Here is a 20,007-nt window from a genome sequence, read left to right as displayed (position 1 = left end):
GAACGGTTCTGGCTGACCATAGTCAGTTTCAGTTTCTGATGACCTCGAAGAGAAGACTAATTTCTCCTGAATGAGTTCCTGATACAGCTGGTCTTCTAAAGCCTTTCTCTCCTCTTTATGAGCGAAGGTCTTCTCTGGGAGTGTGGAAACTTCTTGTCAAACATCCTGCAGGACGCTTCAAGAGGGCTTTGACTATACTGTTTTGCCAGATGGAAGCATAACCCGACTCATGATAAAATAAGAACCTGCTGCTCTGCCCACGTGATCAAAAAAGAACCTGCTGCTCTGCCTACGTGCCAGTGCATAGCAACAATGCAGCCTGCTTCGCATCCGGGCGTGCGAACAGTTTGCACACGTAGGAGAGTTGAAGGTTGCTCGTCGATCTCCTACCGGAGAAAGGATGAGCAGGACGCAATAGTTTGAAGGGCACAGTTCTTGCTGGTCTTGTGGATGAGTCTTACTCACTGTCATGCCCTAAACCACCTAGCGAGGGAGGATGCCTATTGAGCACATGGCAGAGGTGGATGCCCTTGGTGGGACTATGTCCTCGGGCACTATAGCACGTCCCGTTCATGTGTACTCTCCCTCCTTTAACCTCTAATCTTGTGAACACGAGTTCCTACATGAAGGGATACAAGAAGAAACTGGCCCTTCATACCGAAGTTATTGAAGTGTGGACCATGCTGGAGAAACGCTTCCGAAGGTTCAACTTGGGTTTCCAGCCTCCTTCAGTCACCCTTTCCCAGTAGATAAGGCATCTTGAGGCTGGAGACTGTTCATAGATGGCTGAGCTCCGAACAAGTTTGTTCAACAAACCTCGTTCAAGATAGGTAGCCCTGACGGTCGGATAGGCCTTCAGAAGAAAAGACAGTTAACACTGGATCTCAAAGACCTGTACAGGGTACTTCCAGATCCCCATTCATCCATCCTCCAAGAAATACCCAAGTTTCTCACCCAACACAGAACCGCCTACTTCTTACCCCCTCATAGAGACAAATTCCTCAAATGTCAAGATTCGGGGGTCATGGTATCCTCAAAAAGTCCTCTCTTCAGTCAATGCAGAATTTGATATACCTAGGGATGAACATCGACACAAATCAAGGCAAAGTCTTCCCGTCCTTACCAAGAATGGAGAAAATGAAACTGGGACATCTCGCTTCTCTGGAGGCTCTGGTCCCCAGTAGTCATCTCAACACTCAAACTCTCCAGTGGCAGCTGAAGACATTATGGTCTAAACACAAAGACCCTCCAGATGTTATAGTAACAGTAGTGTCGGAGCCGAAAAGAGACCTGCAGTGGTGGGTCTGGGATACCAACCAACGGATAGGAATAGACTTCCTCCCCCTGATTTGATCCTCTTATGAGATGAATCAAAAAATGTTGGAGGCTCATCTGTTGCAGCACACCACCTCTGGACTATGTTCGGAAGCCCAGCAACAGTCACATGTCCCTCCTAAAGATAAGAGCAGCCTTTCTAGCTCTCAAACACTTGCAACAGCTCTTTCAAGCAACAGCTCTTTCAAGACACTGTGGGTTTAATGAGCGACAACACCACTGTGATGGCTTGCATAAACAAGCAACTAGGTATTTTTTCACAGCCCCTCTGCCATCTGGCTATAGAGATAACCTGATGGACAGAAGACAACTCTGTGACCCTCAGCCTATTTCATCCCTGGCAAGAGAGACATCTAGGCTGACAAACAGGGCAGGACTACTCAGATAGATGGCACCGAGTGGTCTTTGAATTTAACAGATACCGCACAAAGTCTTCTCTTTTTGGGTGTTCGCCGACAATAGATCTATCCCCGACATCTCTTGACCGCCAACTTCCAGTGTACTGCGTACCAGTGCTAGATCTCCAATATTTTTGGCAAGACATGCTATCTCAAAATCTATCAATGGCATTAAATAGCTCTGATTGTTTCCAGACCTTCTAAATGTGCTCACAAAGACACCCAGGGAACTCCCTACCCTTCCCGAGCTACTCAAACAATCACGTTTGGATTTTCCACAAAAGAGTAGCTTTGCTACGTCTTCAAGCTAGGACGTTATCCATCATCTCACTGCTCGAGGTTTTTTGCAACCAGTTGCTAGGAGAAAGGTTAGATACCTCCAAGAGTCATCTATCACTGTCTACCAAGCAAAGTGCACTATTTTCCGTGGTTGATGTCGTGCATTGGGCATCTCTCCGTTCAGTGCCACTATTCCAACAATAGTTCTTGTTATAACTCTGGGAGGAAAACTGTTCAGTGTTTGCAGTGAAAGGCTATCACTCAGCCTGAAGCCACGCCTTAAGCTAAACGGAGTTGACATCTCCTCAAAGGAATTCTCTCCTCATTGGCAGTTTCGAGCATACACGCCTTCAGTTCGAAGTCAGACCTCCTCTGTGGAATGTACTAAGTCAATCCTCAGACCATGACTGGAGGCTAAGAATTGTTCTCTTGTAGCACTGGCTTCTGCTAAGAGAGTTGTACTAAACTGTCTGTCCTCCGTCATTGCCCATTCTAGGGGATGAGGGCAAGTGACACTATTGCTGGATCTGATTTTATGACTAGTCTCAGAATCTGGCCGTAGTGGATCCTAGATTCAGGTCCTTCCGGATTGAGTTTCTGTATTGTCGTAAAGAACCCACTGTTTGAGCTCAAGAGATCAATAGACTCTCTGTCAGTACATTCTTAGTCAAGAAGAGTGACAAGAACTCGTATCTTCCTGGATCAGAAGGCAATCGAACAACTCAACAAGCAGATTCATCCCCTTCTGACCGGAAACATAAAGCTCATGATGCCAGGGGCATTAGCGCATCCCTGCCATGCAAAGTACTTCAATGTGAGGTAGGTCCTTTGGTGGATGCATAAAATGTGATCAATAACACCTTAGCTCCTTATTAGGACATGTAGCAGTTGGTAGAGGGCAGATGATACCTGGCTGATAGGTAGACGACTGGTCTTTCACCTTTTATTCTCTCCTCTCTTTGGGCTTGAGCAAACCAAGGAACTCAGCAAGCTAACCTCCATCGTCCCTTTTGTATCTTAATATATGCATGGAGAACTCTGGACTAAAGGGAGTTGGGGCTAACACCCTTGTTAACAGCAGAGCCAAGTAAGCTCGCTGCCTAGTTGGGTTAGAAGAGGGGTACAACACCTGCTCACACTCTCAGCCCAACTATCTGTGTCGCATTCACGCTATCTCTTGAGATAAAGCATGAGACACAGGTTAGTGCACCTATCAAGTCTCGTGCACTTGGGGGCAAGACTTGTTTACTCCACTGGCAAGTCTCAGTCCAGATCTTTTTCCCAGTGTTATGTCGCCAGAGCTTGCAGGTATTCACCTGATCCTCATGGTACCCAGTGCTTTGTCACTGTGGTCTTGTGAAACTTAACGAGTCTTCAAGCTAGCTCATCAGATAAGCTCGTTATCCATCTAAAAGGAAGTACCTAAGTTTCAATCTACACAGATTTTCTATTTTTGAGTGCTGTGCTTTATGTCAGGAACCCCTTAAGTGTTTACCCGAATGTTCGCGCTATTTAAGTTTGGGCATGTGTTAACACCATTCGCTTTCTCTTTTATCTAGATGATTGGGTAGTCCTGACAGATTTGGAGACCCTTCTTCAACATCGAGCCATGCTTCTCAAGTTGTGGCTCGATCTGTGGGGTCATCGTAAACTTGGAGAAGTCCTCTTTGGTATGCAAGCAGAATCTGGTATATCTTGGAATGCAGGTAGATACAAGGGAAAGTCTTTCCTGTTGCAGGTAAGACTTGCAAGATTCATGGAAGAGGCGCGTCAGTTACTGATGCAAAGCCTGCTACAAATCCATCCGTGGCAGTGTTTGCTTGGTCACCTGGCCTTGCTAGTGCATCTAGTGCTTAACAGTTGCCTTTGCAGTCTCATCAGTGGCAGCTTTGGACATTTTGGTCTCTGGGGAGGGAGGGATCCTGAAATTCTCATTCTGGTGAGATCAAATACCTGAATTGGTGAATCCTGGTTTGAACCATCTCATAGAAGGGTATATATTAGTGATTTGATGCTCTTGATGGATGCATTAAGAGAAGGCAGCTCACCTGCTGCAGCACAACCTCTGGGCTGTGATCAAAGCCAGATCGGCAAATGCCACAAACCACCTGGAGTTGAAAGCAATGTACCTTGCTCTTCAACATTTTTAATAGCTCCACTATGGTTAATGACAAATACTGTAGGTCTGTATTTTAACTAGCAAGGTTCTATTCCATGGCAACTTTTCCAACTAGTCATCAAAATCCTGTGATGGACAATGCGTTATCTTAACTCTCAATAACCCAATTTTTTTGTGCAATTAAGAAGAAATAGAAAAAGTGTTTTTCAAAATAAATTTGCTATAAAAAATCACTAGCATTTTATTTCATACCAGTTGAATCAGTAGAACTTCAAAAGTTCAAACTTGCAGCAAATGTTTTTGTATTGAATTAGGCTGACAATCTTAATTTTAACATAGACTAACTTTTAAATATTTTTTTAGTAATTTTTCATTACTACTTATATCATTTATCTATTTCCTTGTTTCCTTTCCTCACTGCTATTTTTCCTCGGAGACCTTGGGCTTATAACATCTTGTGTTTCCAACTAGGGTTGTAGCTTGGCTAGTAATAATAGGTTTTTGTAATATACAGTATATATATATATATATATTTTTTTTTACATGTTATGATGGCTTATAACCATGTAATTTATATTAATAACCATCTTGTTAGTAATGTTAATATTGATTTCTTTGAAATTCCAGATGATGTATGACTTACTTATGAATATGTTGGAAGAGAGGGGAATCTCCAATGAATTTGCAGAGAAACTCAGTTCCCTCTGTTCTGATTATGAACATTCTTTGTACGTCAATTTGCTTCAAAATGTACAGGATTTTGTGAAGAGAAAATAAAACTTTAGAAAGGAATTTTTTATATACAATACTTGAAATATGAGGCATCATAAATTTGTTACATGTTGAAAATAATAGTGCAAAATGTAATGTGTAAATATTGTTTATGGATATTGTTTATGGAATCATTTAATTATTCTATCCTTGACTGATTGGAATATAAAAAATTATGTCATGATTGTATAAACAACTGTGAATGTTCTATTACTTACGTATGTACAAAAAATACTATTGTGTTAATTTTGCTTTTTCATAATAAAGTCCAAAGTAAACCTTTTGTATTCACTTTGGGTTGGTAAATAATACATGAAGCCGCAATACCTTTATCTACAATATATTCAGATACTGAATTCATACAGATCAGTATTAACATTGGTTATATAGTACAGTATATAAAATATGAGTCCTGTATACTTTCCAACTTTCCATACTCCAAGTGTTAATTTTAAGTTACACATTTTTTCCATTTTTTTTATTATGGTCTACTGACCTGACTATCTTTTCAAATAAGTTGCCGCCTGAAGTTTTCTCCTTTTAAAAGCATATATAACAATGGCACAGAGATATTTCAAATTTTTGTGCTAGTATAGTACTTTTTGTATGGCTCAAGATAAAATATTCTGATTTCATCAAGTATGGCAACATCTTTTAACTGAATGTCACATTTTCAAGTTTTTTTTTTTTTTTTTTTTTTTTTTTACCAACAATTAAAATTAATTTAACAATGTAAGATATGACTACTGTAATAACAAAATCAAATAATGTTATCCTTTGTTTAGGAACACTTCCCAAAAAATGCTTATGGTAAAACGACAATTAAAAACTGAACCTAGGCCAAGGAGCCAAATAAAAAAATATGGTACAGTATATAAATAACTAATAAATATATTTAAACTTTAAAATATATTTACATACACACTCCCAGATATTAAAAGCACTGGAAAATCAATTTGAAAGAATTTTTCACAGGAGACTATGCAAAGCACCTAAGAGTGAAATACCATAACAACCAGTTTTCAGTGCTTGGCTATTGTGCCTCAAAATCCAAAAGTCAACCAGTGCAGACATACTATGATAATGAAAATAGTACAATTTTTGTTTAACCTTGGATAAATATTTGGATTAGATTGGAAAAAGTCACAAACCAAACTACCAATCCTAAAAATTAGTTTGTCCATACATTGGCAAGATAATAGTTTTCAATACCCATGTAAGGGAATTAAGTATTTACTTTGGCTTAACATACCTGCAGTCCAATGTTATCCACATCAGGATTTGTAATTAATATATGGCTGATTTAGAATTGAAAAACCACTAGTACATCTTGTTCGTCAGGTCACCAGACCAAATGATCAATCGACCATTACCCGACATTTGACACGAAATGAAACCTGTTTATTACTTCATCAGATACATCACAATGACAAATGTATTTTCTTGGAACATTAAACCTTAGGAATTTTGAAACTAGGAAAATTAATTAGATTCACTAAAATAGGTATTTGCAAGTTGACTCAAACAATATAACTTGATGTATATAACATTCCAATATTTAACTAAAGGTTATGCTATTGAAGGAAAAAATTTGTATTTGCTTGATGCTCCTGTTTACAATGCTACCTTGACAAAATAATCTCAAACTAATTTAAAAGAAAATGAAAAAAATTACTTTTCCAATGTGACAATAGTAACAATTTCTTTGCACCATGAAAAATTCTAGTTTTAAAATTAAAACTTGGTTCTAAAATGCAAGCTAAGCACAAGAGGAAATGCATGGTCCAGTTATATTAAAAAAAACGAAGATAATTGCTTAAATTTTACAATCAAATCTATAAAATATCAGTGAACTTTAATGGTGTAATACCAATGTTACAATACAGAACAATCAAGCAAACTACCGTTTTAAGAACTTTGAATAATTATGTCACTTTATATCCTTTACACACATTGTGAAACATACAAAAGAAGTTGTAATAAATTAGAATGATATATTGGTCTACACTGAAAAACATTGATATTCATGAAAATAAGGTTGGGGGAAGTTAGATATTTCCATCTTCAAATTCCAATATTTTTCTTCCATCAAAATGTATCATAATTAATTCCTTACTTATTATCAAACCAAATTTTGAATTCATTAGGGCTATCCTTTTGGTCTTCCAAACTAAAGGCTGAATTTCGGTAGAAAAATTAACTGGATAAACTTTAAGATGATGGTGACCATGTCCTCGAGAGTTTACAAGTGCATTTTATAATGAGAAACAAACACTTGAAATTTTAATGTACTTCAGTAAAAAAATAAAATTCCTATTCAGTTAAAGCAGGAAAAACTTCTCATGAAAATTGTATCACTAAAACAAGGTACTAAAGTAATTATTTCTCATACAAAGCATTTTTATGCTTGATAATGAAGGAAAATGTGGTTAAATCTTCAAGATTCTAGTGATAAAGAAAATATGGTTAAATCAAGATTCTAGTCATACAAAGACTTTAAATCCCAAAAATACACAACCATGATCTACAAATTAACATGATTGGAAAAATGATGAAGGTAGTTGCAACATGCATAAAAGAGATATAGATAGCTATACTAGTGTTGTAGTTAAGTTTCCATTACAAGAGCAAAGTTATGATTTGTACATAAGGATAGTATAGTACTGTACTACATGCAGTAGTCTGATAATGAAAATTGAAGAGATATTGAAAAGGAGGTACTACAGAATTTAAAGATTCATGGCTAAAATCATATTGCAAATGAAAAAAAAGAGTGTTGAACATAGATTGTATCAGGAGGAGGTTGGAAAATGTATTGATTTTAAAGACCAAGATGGTTTTGGCATCGTAATTAGAATGGATGAGGAACTTCATCAGAAAAGCAGTAGTTTAGGTATCGTAACAGGATGAAGATCTTTAGGAAGAGTCAAAAAATCTTGGAAAAACAGGTAGATGAAGACTTCCCCAGATGGGTCATTTTGTAAGAATGCATAAATAGCGAGAGAGAGAACTCATTTCAAGTACAGTATATCTCACAAAAGAGAAAAGCCAAAGTGAAAATGTTATTAAAAGCTGATACTCTGCAAATAATAGAATTTTATTAATAAAATTATTTTTTATATTCACCTGAGGTTCAAAATGCTTCCTACTCAAAGCTTACATCTATCAAAAATAGGAAATTGATAAATAGTCAACTATATAAGCTTAAATCTATTAAAGAAAAATAGGAAATTGCTAAATAGTCAACTATATACTGTATGTTACCTAACATAAAGGAAAAGGAAAGGATGGGGAAAAGTTTCAATCTTAATTTTTAGTGTTTACCTTTAGGAATAAGCCATCCTACAACTTCTATTAAAGCATTCCTATCTTATGAACTTTGATACCAGAAATCCCATCTCAGCTGTTTTGCATTTAATCCATTCATTCAGACAAAGTTCCTCATTCCCCTTTACATCACATGTTCATACTATTCAAGTCTTTATGATTTCTGGTTTGAGACGAGAACCACTTCATCATTCTTAAAAACACTTGGATCAAAACTTACAGTTGACAAGATCTTAGAAAGTGTCATAAAAATCCTTCTGCAATAACAGGAGGTTGAAGCACACAATAGCAATATACAGTTTAAGCCCTAAGCAAATAGACAAGAGACAAAGTGCAACATTCTTTGTGATTTAAAAGAAAATTACTTTCTTCCTTGAATAATACAACCTCAAAGTACTATACAGAACATAGTATTTTCAAGTTTACATGGAACAGATTTTCAAAATACTGATGTAAGTATGACCAATACTGTAAGATACTACCCAACAACATTATTGTACATTTTGAAAAGCGAAGTCTCACAAATAAAATGGAAATTTTAAAACATGCAATATTTTATCACAGTTTGCACTTTATTTAGAAAATAAATAAGAAATCATTTTGTACCTATCCTTTCCTGTTAAAAGGTGTTCAAGAAATTGTTATATAAATAGCTAAATGAATAACTGGTTTGTACACTTCAATAACTGTACAAGGTGCTTGATTAACAAATCAAAGAACACACAGGTATTTGCATGTTATTTTGACTCTGATAAAACAGAATCTAAAAAAGTTATTGCAACAATCAAAATTGAGAAGTATGGGAAATGGAATTTAATATTAACCATTATCAAGTAAAGTAGACAATGGCCTGCAAAATGAAAAAAAGAATCCTATGGAACCAATTTTAAACCGATAAATATTAAATAAACCATTATCCAGTAATTATACTTGTTATCTTTTCAATTATAGCTAAATTTAAGTTCAATAAATGAGTATTATGAAAATTGTGCCAGGTAGTTGATAGAAATTGAAAAAATAAGATGATTTAACCCAGAAATATTGGTCTAAAGTCATTTTTTTTTTTTCATTAGTCTAAATAAGTCACTGAGACTGTTTTAATTACTGGTTAAAGCCTATATGAAAATGGCTGAGGCAGAATCAATGACAAAATTCTTGTGTAGCAAAAATATAACTAGGTTAAAACCCTTCTAAAGACAAGCATCAAAGCCTAAATCAGAAATCACTGATTTTATTAGTACAGTACAGCAATTTCCTACAGCATATGATTCTATAGTATACTGTAGTCACCAATGAACTTAGTTGGAAAACAGTCATGGACTGATACTTATGCTGCCTCTTACGCCAGCTATTCACTTATGGAAAATTTCTAGGGATTAAGAAGTCGGACCTATCAATTAATTCATGTTAATATGGGCTATGGTAAGGGATGGATTTAAACTGACCAACTAATGAAAAGGGTTTCCAGAAAAGATATACTGTATAAGAAAATATGGTAACCAATGTCATTCACTGTTAAATCCTTCTTTAAAGAAAATACACACATGATGGGACGATAGCAATGCATATGGGATACAGTGTGTTTGTGAAGTTGTAAGATAATGAAATTTTGATTATAAACCACAAGGCATAGGCAGTATGCAAAGAGAAAGAAAGAATTGTACTATATGGTTCAGTATACTGTAATTACCAATCAACATATCTTTGTATATATGTTACTACCTAATTTGGAAATAAAAAATTTCATATTCTCTTGACAAGATGAAAAAATAAAACAATTGACAGAACAGAAGTGATTTTCCTGTATTACTTCAGTAAACTAACATATCTAGGCACAAGTAAAACATTTGGGGCATGATATTCAAATATGAAGTAATACAGTAATGCAAATAAACTAAATGTTTTGCCTTTGGATTTAAAATTAATGAACGAAGAATCCTTCTCAAGATTGAAATTTTCTACTGATGTATCACAATGGACTGCATTGTACTGAGCAAACACAGGTATCAATATCAATCTGAGGATTTGTTTAGAAATAAACACTGAAAAACTCTTCTACCTCACTTAATTATGGTAGTGATCATATATTTGGCCTTTACATTAATGATTTAGTACTAAATCAAAGGTTTCAATCCCAATGAGGATAAGTTGAAAGTTTCCTTTCTATTGATAAATAAATGTAACAAATATCTATGAGTAAATTATCATTGCATAAAGATATTAGAAGCAAATTTCAAAAACTATTATCAGAGATAAATTTAAAAACTTAAGATCATTACAATGATACAAATTCATTATTGAAAAATGAGAAAAATCTCTTTAGTGTACAATATTTTTTGGAATCTAGACTATTCATATAATATATCATAAAAATGAGGTACTCTGTTATAATTCATAGAATGAACACGTAACCCACTAACACTTGTAAAACATAACAGTGCAGATCTACTTCATTAAACCGTTTCAATGTTGCCCTTAACTCTAATTCTTCTGATTGGACTAAAGTCTGCAGAGCCTACACTGTTTCTTGAGTCTTCTTTCCTTGCCACTTCAGCTTCTAAATTTTCATTAGCCTGAAATTCAAACACATCATACTTAACATTAGTTCTGGTCAACAAGGGTTTGGCGGTGAAAGAAGTTTCATTTTCATCTGTCTGAGAGGTGGAACTAGTTACTGGAGTAGGTATATTCATAACAGTGGCTGGATTAATGTTGCACTGACTATCATCCTCAGAAGGGAAGACATGAGAATCACTGGCAGTAGGAGAGATGATTGAAGGTGGAACATGACTGAGAGGAGGATGGAGACGAGTAGGGCCAGGCAAGCTTTCAGTATTGCCTAGGAGAGAAACACATGGCAGGACACCTTCGTCCCTTCCCGGACTACCCATATTCAGTCTTGTAGATAATTCTGGATTTCCTGTTAATCCTCCGTCTGGTACAGCCATCTCACCCGCATTACTTGAGTTACTGCTACTACTGCTTCCCTGAGGGGAGCTAGTATTCTCTATATTCACCTATCAAACCAAAATACACAAACAGTAAACTACTCCCACTGCTTAGTATTCTGTAATCAATTATGTCTCATATATTGTACACCCCTAAAACAGAAATTTTTTTTTTTGCTATCAAGATGGATGAGCCATGTATTCACATGGAGTACCATCGAGTTTTCATGAAGGTTTAGCTTTTACATATAATTTCTCTAATTACATACAGTACTCAATTACGAATAACACTACTGATGTTCACATGCTTTTCCTGAATTGTCGAAGAGTACAAAGTTGAGGAAACAGTTATTTTTTCAGGAGTTAAACGTCTTTATCTAAAAACAATTTACAGTAATTTCAAGTTAAAATTTAAAAGTTGTACCCTTTGATATGATTAAAACTTATGCAAGTCATAATATAAATATATATATATATATATATATATATATATATATATATATATATATATATATATATATATATATATATATATATATATATATATATATATATATATATGTATATATATATATGTATATATATATATATATATATATATATATATATATATATATATATATATATATATATATATATATATATATATATATATATATATATATATATATATATATATATATATATATATATATATATATATATATAAAATGTGTGAAAGTTAGTTATAAAATTTTAAATGAAATGTAGCCTCCTACTCTATCTACAATATTTTGAGGTGAGGACAATTAAATCACTTGCTGTCATCTATTAATGAGCATAAGATAAATTGTTTTGAAATATTACGATACAATAAATATTTTAAAGTTAATTTTTATTTCTTCTAACTATACAAACCTGAGTTCTTTAAATAGGAAGATGATTTTGGAATATGCAGGAATAGCCATTGAATTTGTTAACAAAGTGGTTAATGACAGGTAGTGTGCATGGGAAAGTAGTCCCCAACTCACCACCAGTTGGAAGAGCCTCACTTTGATCTTTCGGCTCAAGACTCAGGATAGAAAGGTGGTTGAAGTGAGTAGTTTAACTAGGGTTTGTATAGCTAGGAAAATACAAATTTATTTAAGTTATTTTTTTTATGCATAAACAAAACTTTCATCCATTTAAATGAGGAGACTCACTGCTTGGTAGGCCAGAAATCCCCCTGAACAGAACTGGCTAGCTCTTTTCTTCCCTGGGAATGTGAATTTCCCTGGTCCCATACAGAAGCGAAGGAGCCGACTCCAGCAACCTCCTATCTGTCTCTCATGGAGATGAGAAGATTGAGGCACTGGCATGTCCAAGATGAACTGTATACTGTATGGTCAACAGAAGAAACCTTTCCCCCAATGGGGAAATAAACCCAGAAAAATATACCTGGTGTATGATCAATGGGTTGGTATAAATTCCACAATACTCGCCCTTGTTAGGAAGAATGGGGGAGATACGTATTTAGAATTAAAGAATGGAGCTCAGACATTTAACTTATCAGCATCTAGTTAGACCCAGCATATAGAATTTTGATTGCTTGGTCCCCAAAAAGGAGACAAATATTGGAAAAGAGCCAATCATTCTACACTTAATTGCAAACTTACACCATGGACAAAATGCTTTCTGTCCTGTGTGGGAGCTGGGCTGGCTAGACGACTACTTGAGCAGCCACCACAGGACCAAGCACAAAGATGTCAAGGGACTTGAGGGTTTTAAAGGTTTAAATGCTGCTTTGTTACTGGGGTAGTCAGGGAGACCTTAGCCACAGCCCCAGGGGGGCCATGAAATGGAGCCAGTAACCTGGCCCCTGTAACCACACTGGTACCGTACACAACCCCCGGAAACAGAGGGGGTGTCGAGAGAAGTCCTCTCCTTACAGCTACGACTGGCCTTCCTGCCCTTCTTCGACCTTCTCCTCTTCTTCCTTATCTTTGAAGAACAGTCAGAATTGGAGGAAGAAGAACAATATACAAATTTCTTTTTCCACTTCTCGGCTATCCCAAGGCTTTCCAGGCAGAGGAGACGAGGTTTGAGTGACCAATGATGAAGACACTCCCCCAAGGGGAGGAACCACACACGTTGCTCCAACAAAAACCACAATACTGGAGAACACTATCATGGGGAAGAAGGAAGGCACACTCACAGGGGCCCACGACATGGCAACAAGCAGTCACAGGCACAGAGGGAGTAGGTATTATGGGCCCCAGATCACCAAGAATAAGAGTCAGGGTATGGACGGGGAAAGGGATGTTTAATTTGAGTGGATAACTCAGGAGTGACTGGGAAAAGGGTGATGAAAGGGGTAACCCTGAGCACTGGGGTAACATGCACTTTTGGCCCAAGGTCAACTTACGCCCAATCTCAGGCGTGACATCTACTAGTGCCAGAGGATTCTCCTCCGGCACAGGTGTTGCTCTTTGAACCTCAACACACTGGCACTGGGAAAACTGGGGGAAGTATCTTTGGCTGCTAACTCCCTCAACAGATCTACCTGAAAGACTTAAGGAAGCTCAAGCCTTTCTTTGGTTTAAAGTCTCATCAGCAGTCTGCACTCAAACAAGTGAAAAGCCTCCAAACTCCAATGAGGTGCGATGAACATCAGAGGAACCCCACACACCATCAAGACCTGAAAATTCTGTCAATGTCGATCCGTGGGGTCCTTTCTCCTAATACATACTCACGAGGGGCCAAACCAGGGGCATGTGCGCAGGGGTGGCAGCAACAGACGCACTTACTGAGAAGAATGAAGAAGAGAAAAACTTATAGTGTTTACTTGGGCATTTCCAAAACTGACCCGGAGAAGGAATAGCTCTCTTTTTTTCCTTTTCAGGGTGAACACTGCTACTACACAGGAGGCCACCACCTACTCTCAGAACACAGGGATGGTTACAAACAATGATACCCCCTACAAGAAGCACAGAGTGAGCGTGGATCAACAGTTGGTTGCAACATCAACTCTTTCTCAGGGAAGTATGAATCACTTGCTTCACATCCAACACCAAAGCTATCAACAGTCAGCATTCACTTTCTGTAAGAAAAAGAAATCTGCAATGATACGCTTATATTCATTACAGCCAAAATTCAAAGTGAGGCACTTCTGACAAGTGGTGGGTCAGGGATTCTTATCTGCATGCACTACCTGTCATTGACTACTTTGTTAACAAATTCAATTGCTGTTCCAGCATGGGTTAAAATCATATCCCTATTTAAAGGATGAAAGGTTTGTATATGCATAGGAAGAAATTATTAATTATTTAAATTAGGAAAAGGTCCATTAAAATAAATCCTCCTAACTTGACTATTCATCAAATTTACTTTCAACTTTATGTTGCAAGCACCATCAAACACTTTTACTAATTTCAGCTACTTCTCTTTACTTTTTCCAATCACATGATCCATTCCGCACTTAAATTCACAACTCATTAGCTTATCTCATAACTTCATGCCTACATCCACTACCTTTCTCTGGTTTATTGCATCACTCCACCAATATGTATATACTGTATACTAAACAGACATAACACAGCCTTGTATCAGAGTCATTCCACACACAACCAATCATACTTCAGCTTACATATCTAAATTGGTTCACTCCCACGATAAAAATTTTAATGGGTCACAAGAACTTTTCTTCTATATTAAAGATTCTCAATTTCTGCTACATTGCCTCTCTTTCAATTCTATCATCAAGTTCTTTAGGTCAATGTTTAGTATGTTATACAGTATAGATATTCCTCTTATAACCAACCCTACTGCATAACTGTTTTGTACCAAACAATATATCTACACATCCCCTCCTTTGTCTTAAATACCGACATACTTTGAATAATATACTGTAGATGGGTAAAATTATTAACTTATCGACCTAATAAGCTACAAACACTTACGGGTACATGATAAAAGATTTTGTTTTTTTTTTTCTGCCGGAAAATAACTTTAGTCTCCCATAATCCCATCATAATTTACTTGGAGAACCTCTAATGAAAAATGGGCTAAGCTGACCACCATCGTAGCAATTATAACAAGACCAAAGTTTACTGTAATATCTATAGTCTCTCACTGGCACACTCCCTTCCCATTAGTAGAGGGAACTTCTGTTGAAAGATATTAATACTTGACAGTTAACTATATAAAGTACATAGAGTAATAATACTGTCATATATATCTGCACAAGAGCGAAAAATAAGTAAAGTTCCAAAAATTACATACAATAGAATTTTAGCATTACTGAAATTATTAAAAACTCAAAGTGTTACTGATGTACTGTATATATTTTACTTTAGACATTTTTTATTGGGTACAAGTAACATACAAATCAGTTCATATTAAGCCTAAGTTCTTAAAAACTTAAATATGGGACAAAACCCCATTAATCAAGTTACTGTAAGCATTCTCATATACTGTATGTCTATCACTCATTCTTAATTTGTTTTGTGCACACAAACACACACACACACACACATACACTCTCTCTCTCTCACACACAATGTAGGTCAACACCGTTTTGTGCCCGGAAAAAGTAAACAAACCCAACTGATAGCACACTATGACATCATATACAATAATATGATAAATGAAAAAGACACAGATGTGGTATATCTAGATTTTGCAAAAGCCTTTGACAAGGTAGACCATAATATATTAAGAAAAAAAATGAGAAAGCATAATATTAAGGGAAAGATAGGAAAATGGATAAAAGAATTTCTACAAAACAGAAAATAGATAGTGGTTGCAAATGGCGAAAATCAGATGAAGCACAGGTAATATCTGGCCTGCCACAGGGTACGGTATTAGCTGCACAGCTGTTTGTTATTATGATCTCAGACATAGACTGTAATGTTAAAGACTCTCTAGTGAGAAGTTTCACCGATGACACAAGAATAAGTAGAGAAATTACTTGTGATGAAGATAGGAACTCATTACAAAGAGGTCTAAAGAAAATATATGAATGGGCGGAGATAAATAGGATGGTATTTAACTCACAATAAGTTTGAATCAATAAATTATAGAAACAGAAAATGAATGGTATATGCATACAGGGGACCTAATAACGAGACAATAACAAACAAGGAAGCAATTAAAGACCTTGGTGTAATGTTAAACAGGAATATGTTATGCAACGACCAAATAGCAATACTGTTGGCTAAATGTAAAGCAAAAATGGGAATGCTATTCAGACACTTTAAAACAAGAAAAGCTGAACACATGATTATGCTATACAAAACTTATGTATAGTAGTACACTCAAGTACTGTACTGCAATGTGATATGGTACCCACACTACCAAAAGGATATTGCACAAATAGAGAGTGTACAAAGGTCCTTTACTGCTAGAATACAAGAAGTTAAGGACCTTGACTACTGGGAAAGACTACAATTTCTAAAATTATACAGTCTAGAAAGGCAATGAGAACGCTACATGATAATACAAGCATGGAAACAAATCGAAGGAATTACTGAAAACATCCTGGAGCTAAAAATATCAGAAAGAGCGAGCTGAGGTAGATTAATAGTGCCCAAAACTATACCAGAAAAACTAAGGAAGGAGCACAGGACATTAATCCACTACGCACCAGCATTGATAATGCAGCGATTATTTAATGCGCTGCCAGCTCATCTAAGAAACATATCAGGAGTGAGCGTAGATGTGTTTAAGAATAAGCTCGATAAACACCTAAGATGCATCCCAGACTGGAAGATGCATGAGCAACACTCTGGTGTATATACGAGGTGCCTCACACTGAGGGACCTGGGGTAACCCAAACATAGGATAAGGTAATAAGGCATGAGATAAGAGAGAGTCTCTCTCTCTCTCTCTCTCTCTCTCTCTCTCTCTCTCTCTCTCTCTCTCTCTCTCTCAACTGCTGAGTATAAAAATTACTGGTAGTGTTGTATATAGCAATAACAGTATTCTGGCCTTAATAATAATAATAATAATAATAATAATAATAATAATAATAATAATAATAATAATACATTAGTAATGAAAAAGCAAACATTTACATAACTTCTTCACCAGCACCTATTAAGTATTCCATGCTAATGTCACATAATACCCATACAAAAAGTTATTACCTTTGAAAATTATCAAGAGAGAAACTAAAATATAATACAATTTTGCATATGTAATATCTGAGAAAATATAATGCATAATAAAAGTTATTGCAATATGTGATTAATGATATTTAGAAATAATTGTTTAACAAGCAAATCTCATCTTTACTTCACTTTATAGGTCTGGCCAAGCTACCATGTGTGTTCAGTGAAGCGTGAAAAGCGTTTGTGTAAAATATCGGGAAACAAATGTGTTTACAAATATATAAAGGAAGCTAAAAAAGGTAAAAGGTATAAATAATGAACAGTAAAAATGTGAGAATAAACAAAAATAAAAAAAGAAATAGCAAGGAGGATAGAATGTGAGAAACTTTTTAGCCTTTGGCATTAAATAAAATCAACACAGGAAGAATTTAGCTGGAAATCCCGATTAAAAGGGAATTATGATAATTTGGAATAAGAAAAGAAATAAGGGTATAAGGAATACTCTAGAAAGAAATTATCAGTTAAACTGTGTGAATAACAGAAATGAGATAAATGAAGAGAAAAGAGGTAAGAATGGGAAAAACCTTAATTTGCTGGACAAAAACTTGTGGACTATTAAATTCCCTATTCCTTACCTGGATATAAATTTCTGACCCCATCGTTTAAAAAGTTCTTTGTGTATGTTACATAAGATTTTCATAATTATATTTCTGACCATCCTTTGCATTCAGATCTTTCTAGATTGTACTATCCTGTATGTAGTACTAGGTATGGGATTAATTCTAACGACCTTGATTTCTTCATCATAAGGGTCAATAGTACACAGTATTCTAGAAGTTTTATTCAAGCTGGGATCAGAATGTAGAATGATCTTCCTAATCAATAAATGCTTTTTCTGTAAAGCAGGTATAACTCTTCTCATTGTTTAAACAGTATAGGAAAAATCCATTTCAATATTGTTACTGATCTTACAATATGATCTTACAATATTTTATATTTCTGAATTCATTACAGGTAGTCGTCAACTTATGACCTATGCAACTTACGACTGTTTGTCTTTACGACCACTTTTTCACTGTGATGACATCATGAGTCTGTCTGAAATAGAACACAAATAGGACAACTGCTTCCTTAGAAATAACATATTTTCTTGTATAGAATATACTGTATTAACTGATCGTGGTAAGCTAGTATTTTATTTTGATAATAATGTATACAGTATGCAATTAAATAAAAAATATATTAAGAAATGTTTTAATATCTGTCAAGTTCATACAGCATTATATTTCTTGTAATGTTATATTTCTGGCAAAGCCGTGGATAAAGAGTGGGCAAATCGAGTGATTTCCTTTGAATAGGCTATCAATTAATGTTAGTATTTCTATAATTAAAATATTGAGTAACGATGCAAAGTATTTTGTGGGTGTGTATCAGTTCTTACGAGTACACTACAATACTATGTAGTATAAATTTGACTACACCTAGGACAGAATCTCATATTCTATGCAAGTTGCAATATCTTTGTTTCATCTGTGATCGATATATATCTAATGAAAGTATACTAATAGGACAAATATTTTCTCTTGCAATATAAAAATAAAATACCTTTGCTGGGTAAGTTAGTATCCTTTTATTGCAAAGAAAAAAAGCAAGAGAATGGTTTTACATATTTCTCAAGTCATTCTTTGTCGAGTTCATTTCATATCACAGTCCACGTATGGTGACGTCATATTTCGGACAGAAGGCTCGTGGCAAAGAGAGTGGTTTTCTATCAATTCATTATAGAGTAATCTCATTATTCCCATCATTGAAACTTTGAGAAACAATATCAAGTACAGTATTTCAACGGTCTGTATCAGTTTTTATGAGTAGCCGAGAGTACAACTATATTTGCCTTAAATTTAAGAAAAGAAGTACTGTATGTCTGGTAAAGTCATACAGTATTTCCGGTGGAAGACGAGCCAGCAAATCGAGTGATTTCTTTTCGATACTTTACCAAGTAATATTAGTATTCTCGTTATAAAAACATCGCGTAATAATACTAAGTACTGTATATTTGAGAGAGAGAGAGAGAGAGAGAGAGAGAGAGAGAGAGAGAGAGAGAGAGAGAGAGAGAGAGAGATATGTATTCATATGATAACTAACAATAATGGCTAAAAAAGAACTATGAAAACTAAGATATCCTATACTGTAACATATTGGTGACGATAAATTTTGAATAAGTTAAGAAATTATATAAACAACTTGTTATTCCTATGTGCGCATAAACGCAATACAGTTGCATGACCTTGAGATCAGCTGACGACTACCAAAAGTAATTGTTAATTATTGAAATGTTCCTAAAATTGAAAAAACAGAATAAATATGGTTAGATAAATACCAATTAAACACAATAATGTCTAAGGAAATATGACAACTGATAACTATGATAACTAATAATAATGGCTATAAACAAACTGTATGGAAACTATGATATCCTATAACATACAGTATGAGTGCAGATGTAATATTTATTGTGAAGTTATTTCAAATAATCTAAGAAATAATATAAACTATACTCCTTGTTATTCGTACGTGAGCAGTCTCTTGAGATCAGCTGATCACAACCAAAGGTAAAGAAAAAAAAGAAAGTAATTGTGATTGTTAATACGATCCCAAAATCAAATATAAAAGGGATTTTGACGAAGGAAAAATCTATTTCGGGGGGAGAGACCTGTGGCTGCCGGTGAAAAGAGTCCTTCTTATATATCTTTTCTGATAAA

The 20,007-nt window shown here is 35.3% G+C and overlaps 2 protein-coding genes across 6 annotated transcripts in view; one reads left to right on the top strand and one right to left on the bottom strand.

Annotated features, from left to right (window-relative positions):
• The window catches only part of P32 (complement C1q binding protein P32), a 45,675-nt gene extending 40,495 nt beyond the window's left edge, over positions 1–5,180 (top strand). The window contains exon 5 of the mRNA XM_068386914.1: positions 4,759–5,180. Within this exon, the coding sequence (XP_068243015.1) occupies positions 4,759–4,908 (150 nt within the window). The 3' untranslated portion in view covers positions 4,909–5,180. The remainder of the gene's footprint in view (positions 1–4,758) is intronic.
• Positions 5,181–5,768: 588 nt separating this feature from the next.
• Positions 5,769–20,007, bottom strand: part of ema (C-type lectin domain containing ema) — a 187,024-nt gene continuing 172,785 nt past the window's right edge. For 2 of the 5 annotated variants that reach the window (XM_068386907.1, XM_068386909.1), the window contains one exon: positions 5,769–11,246. In XM_068386907.1, the coding sequence (XP_068243008.1) occupies positions 10,683–11,246 (564 nt within the window). In that variant the 3' untranslated portion in view covers positions 5,769–10,682. The remainder of the gene's footprint in view (positions 11,247–20,007) is intronic. The other 3 variants (XM_068386910.1, XM_068386908.1, XM_068386912.1) reach the window with 3 other exon arrangements.

This window comes from Palaemon carinicauda, chromosome 14 (assembly GCF_036898095.1).
Source record: "Palaemon carinicauda isolate YSFRI2023 chromosome 14, ASM3689809v2, whole genome shotgun sequence".
Lineage (NCBI taxonomy): Eukaryota > Metazoa > Arthropoda > Malacostraca > Decapoda > Palaemonidae > Palaemon > Palaemon carinicauda.
This window is presented reverse-complemented; position numbering and strand designations above follow the sequence as displayed.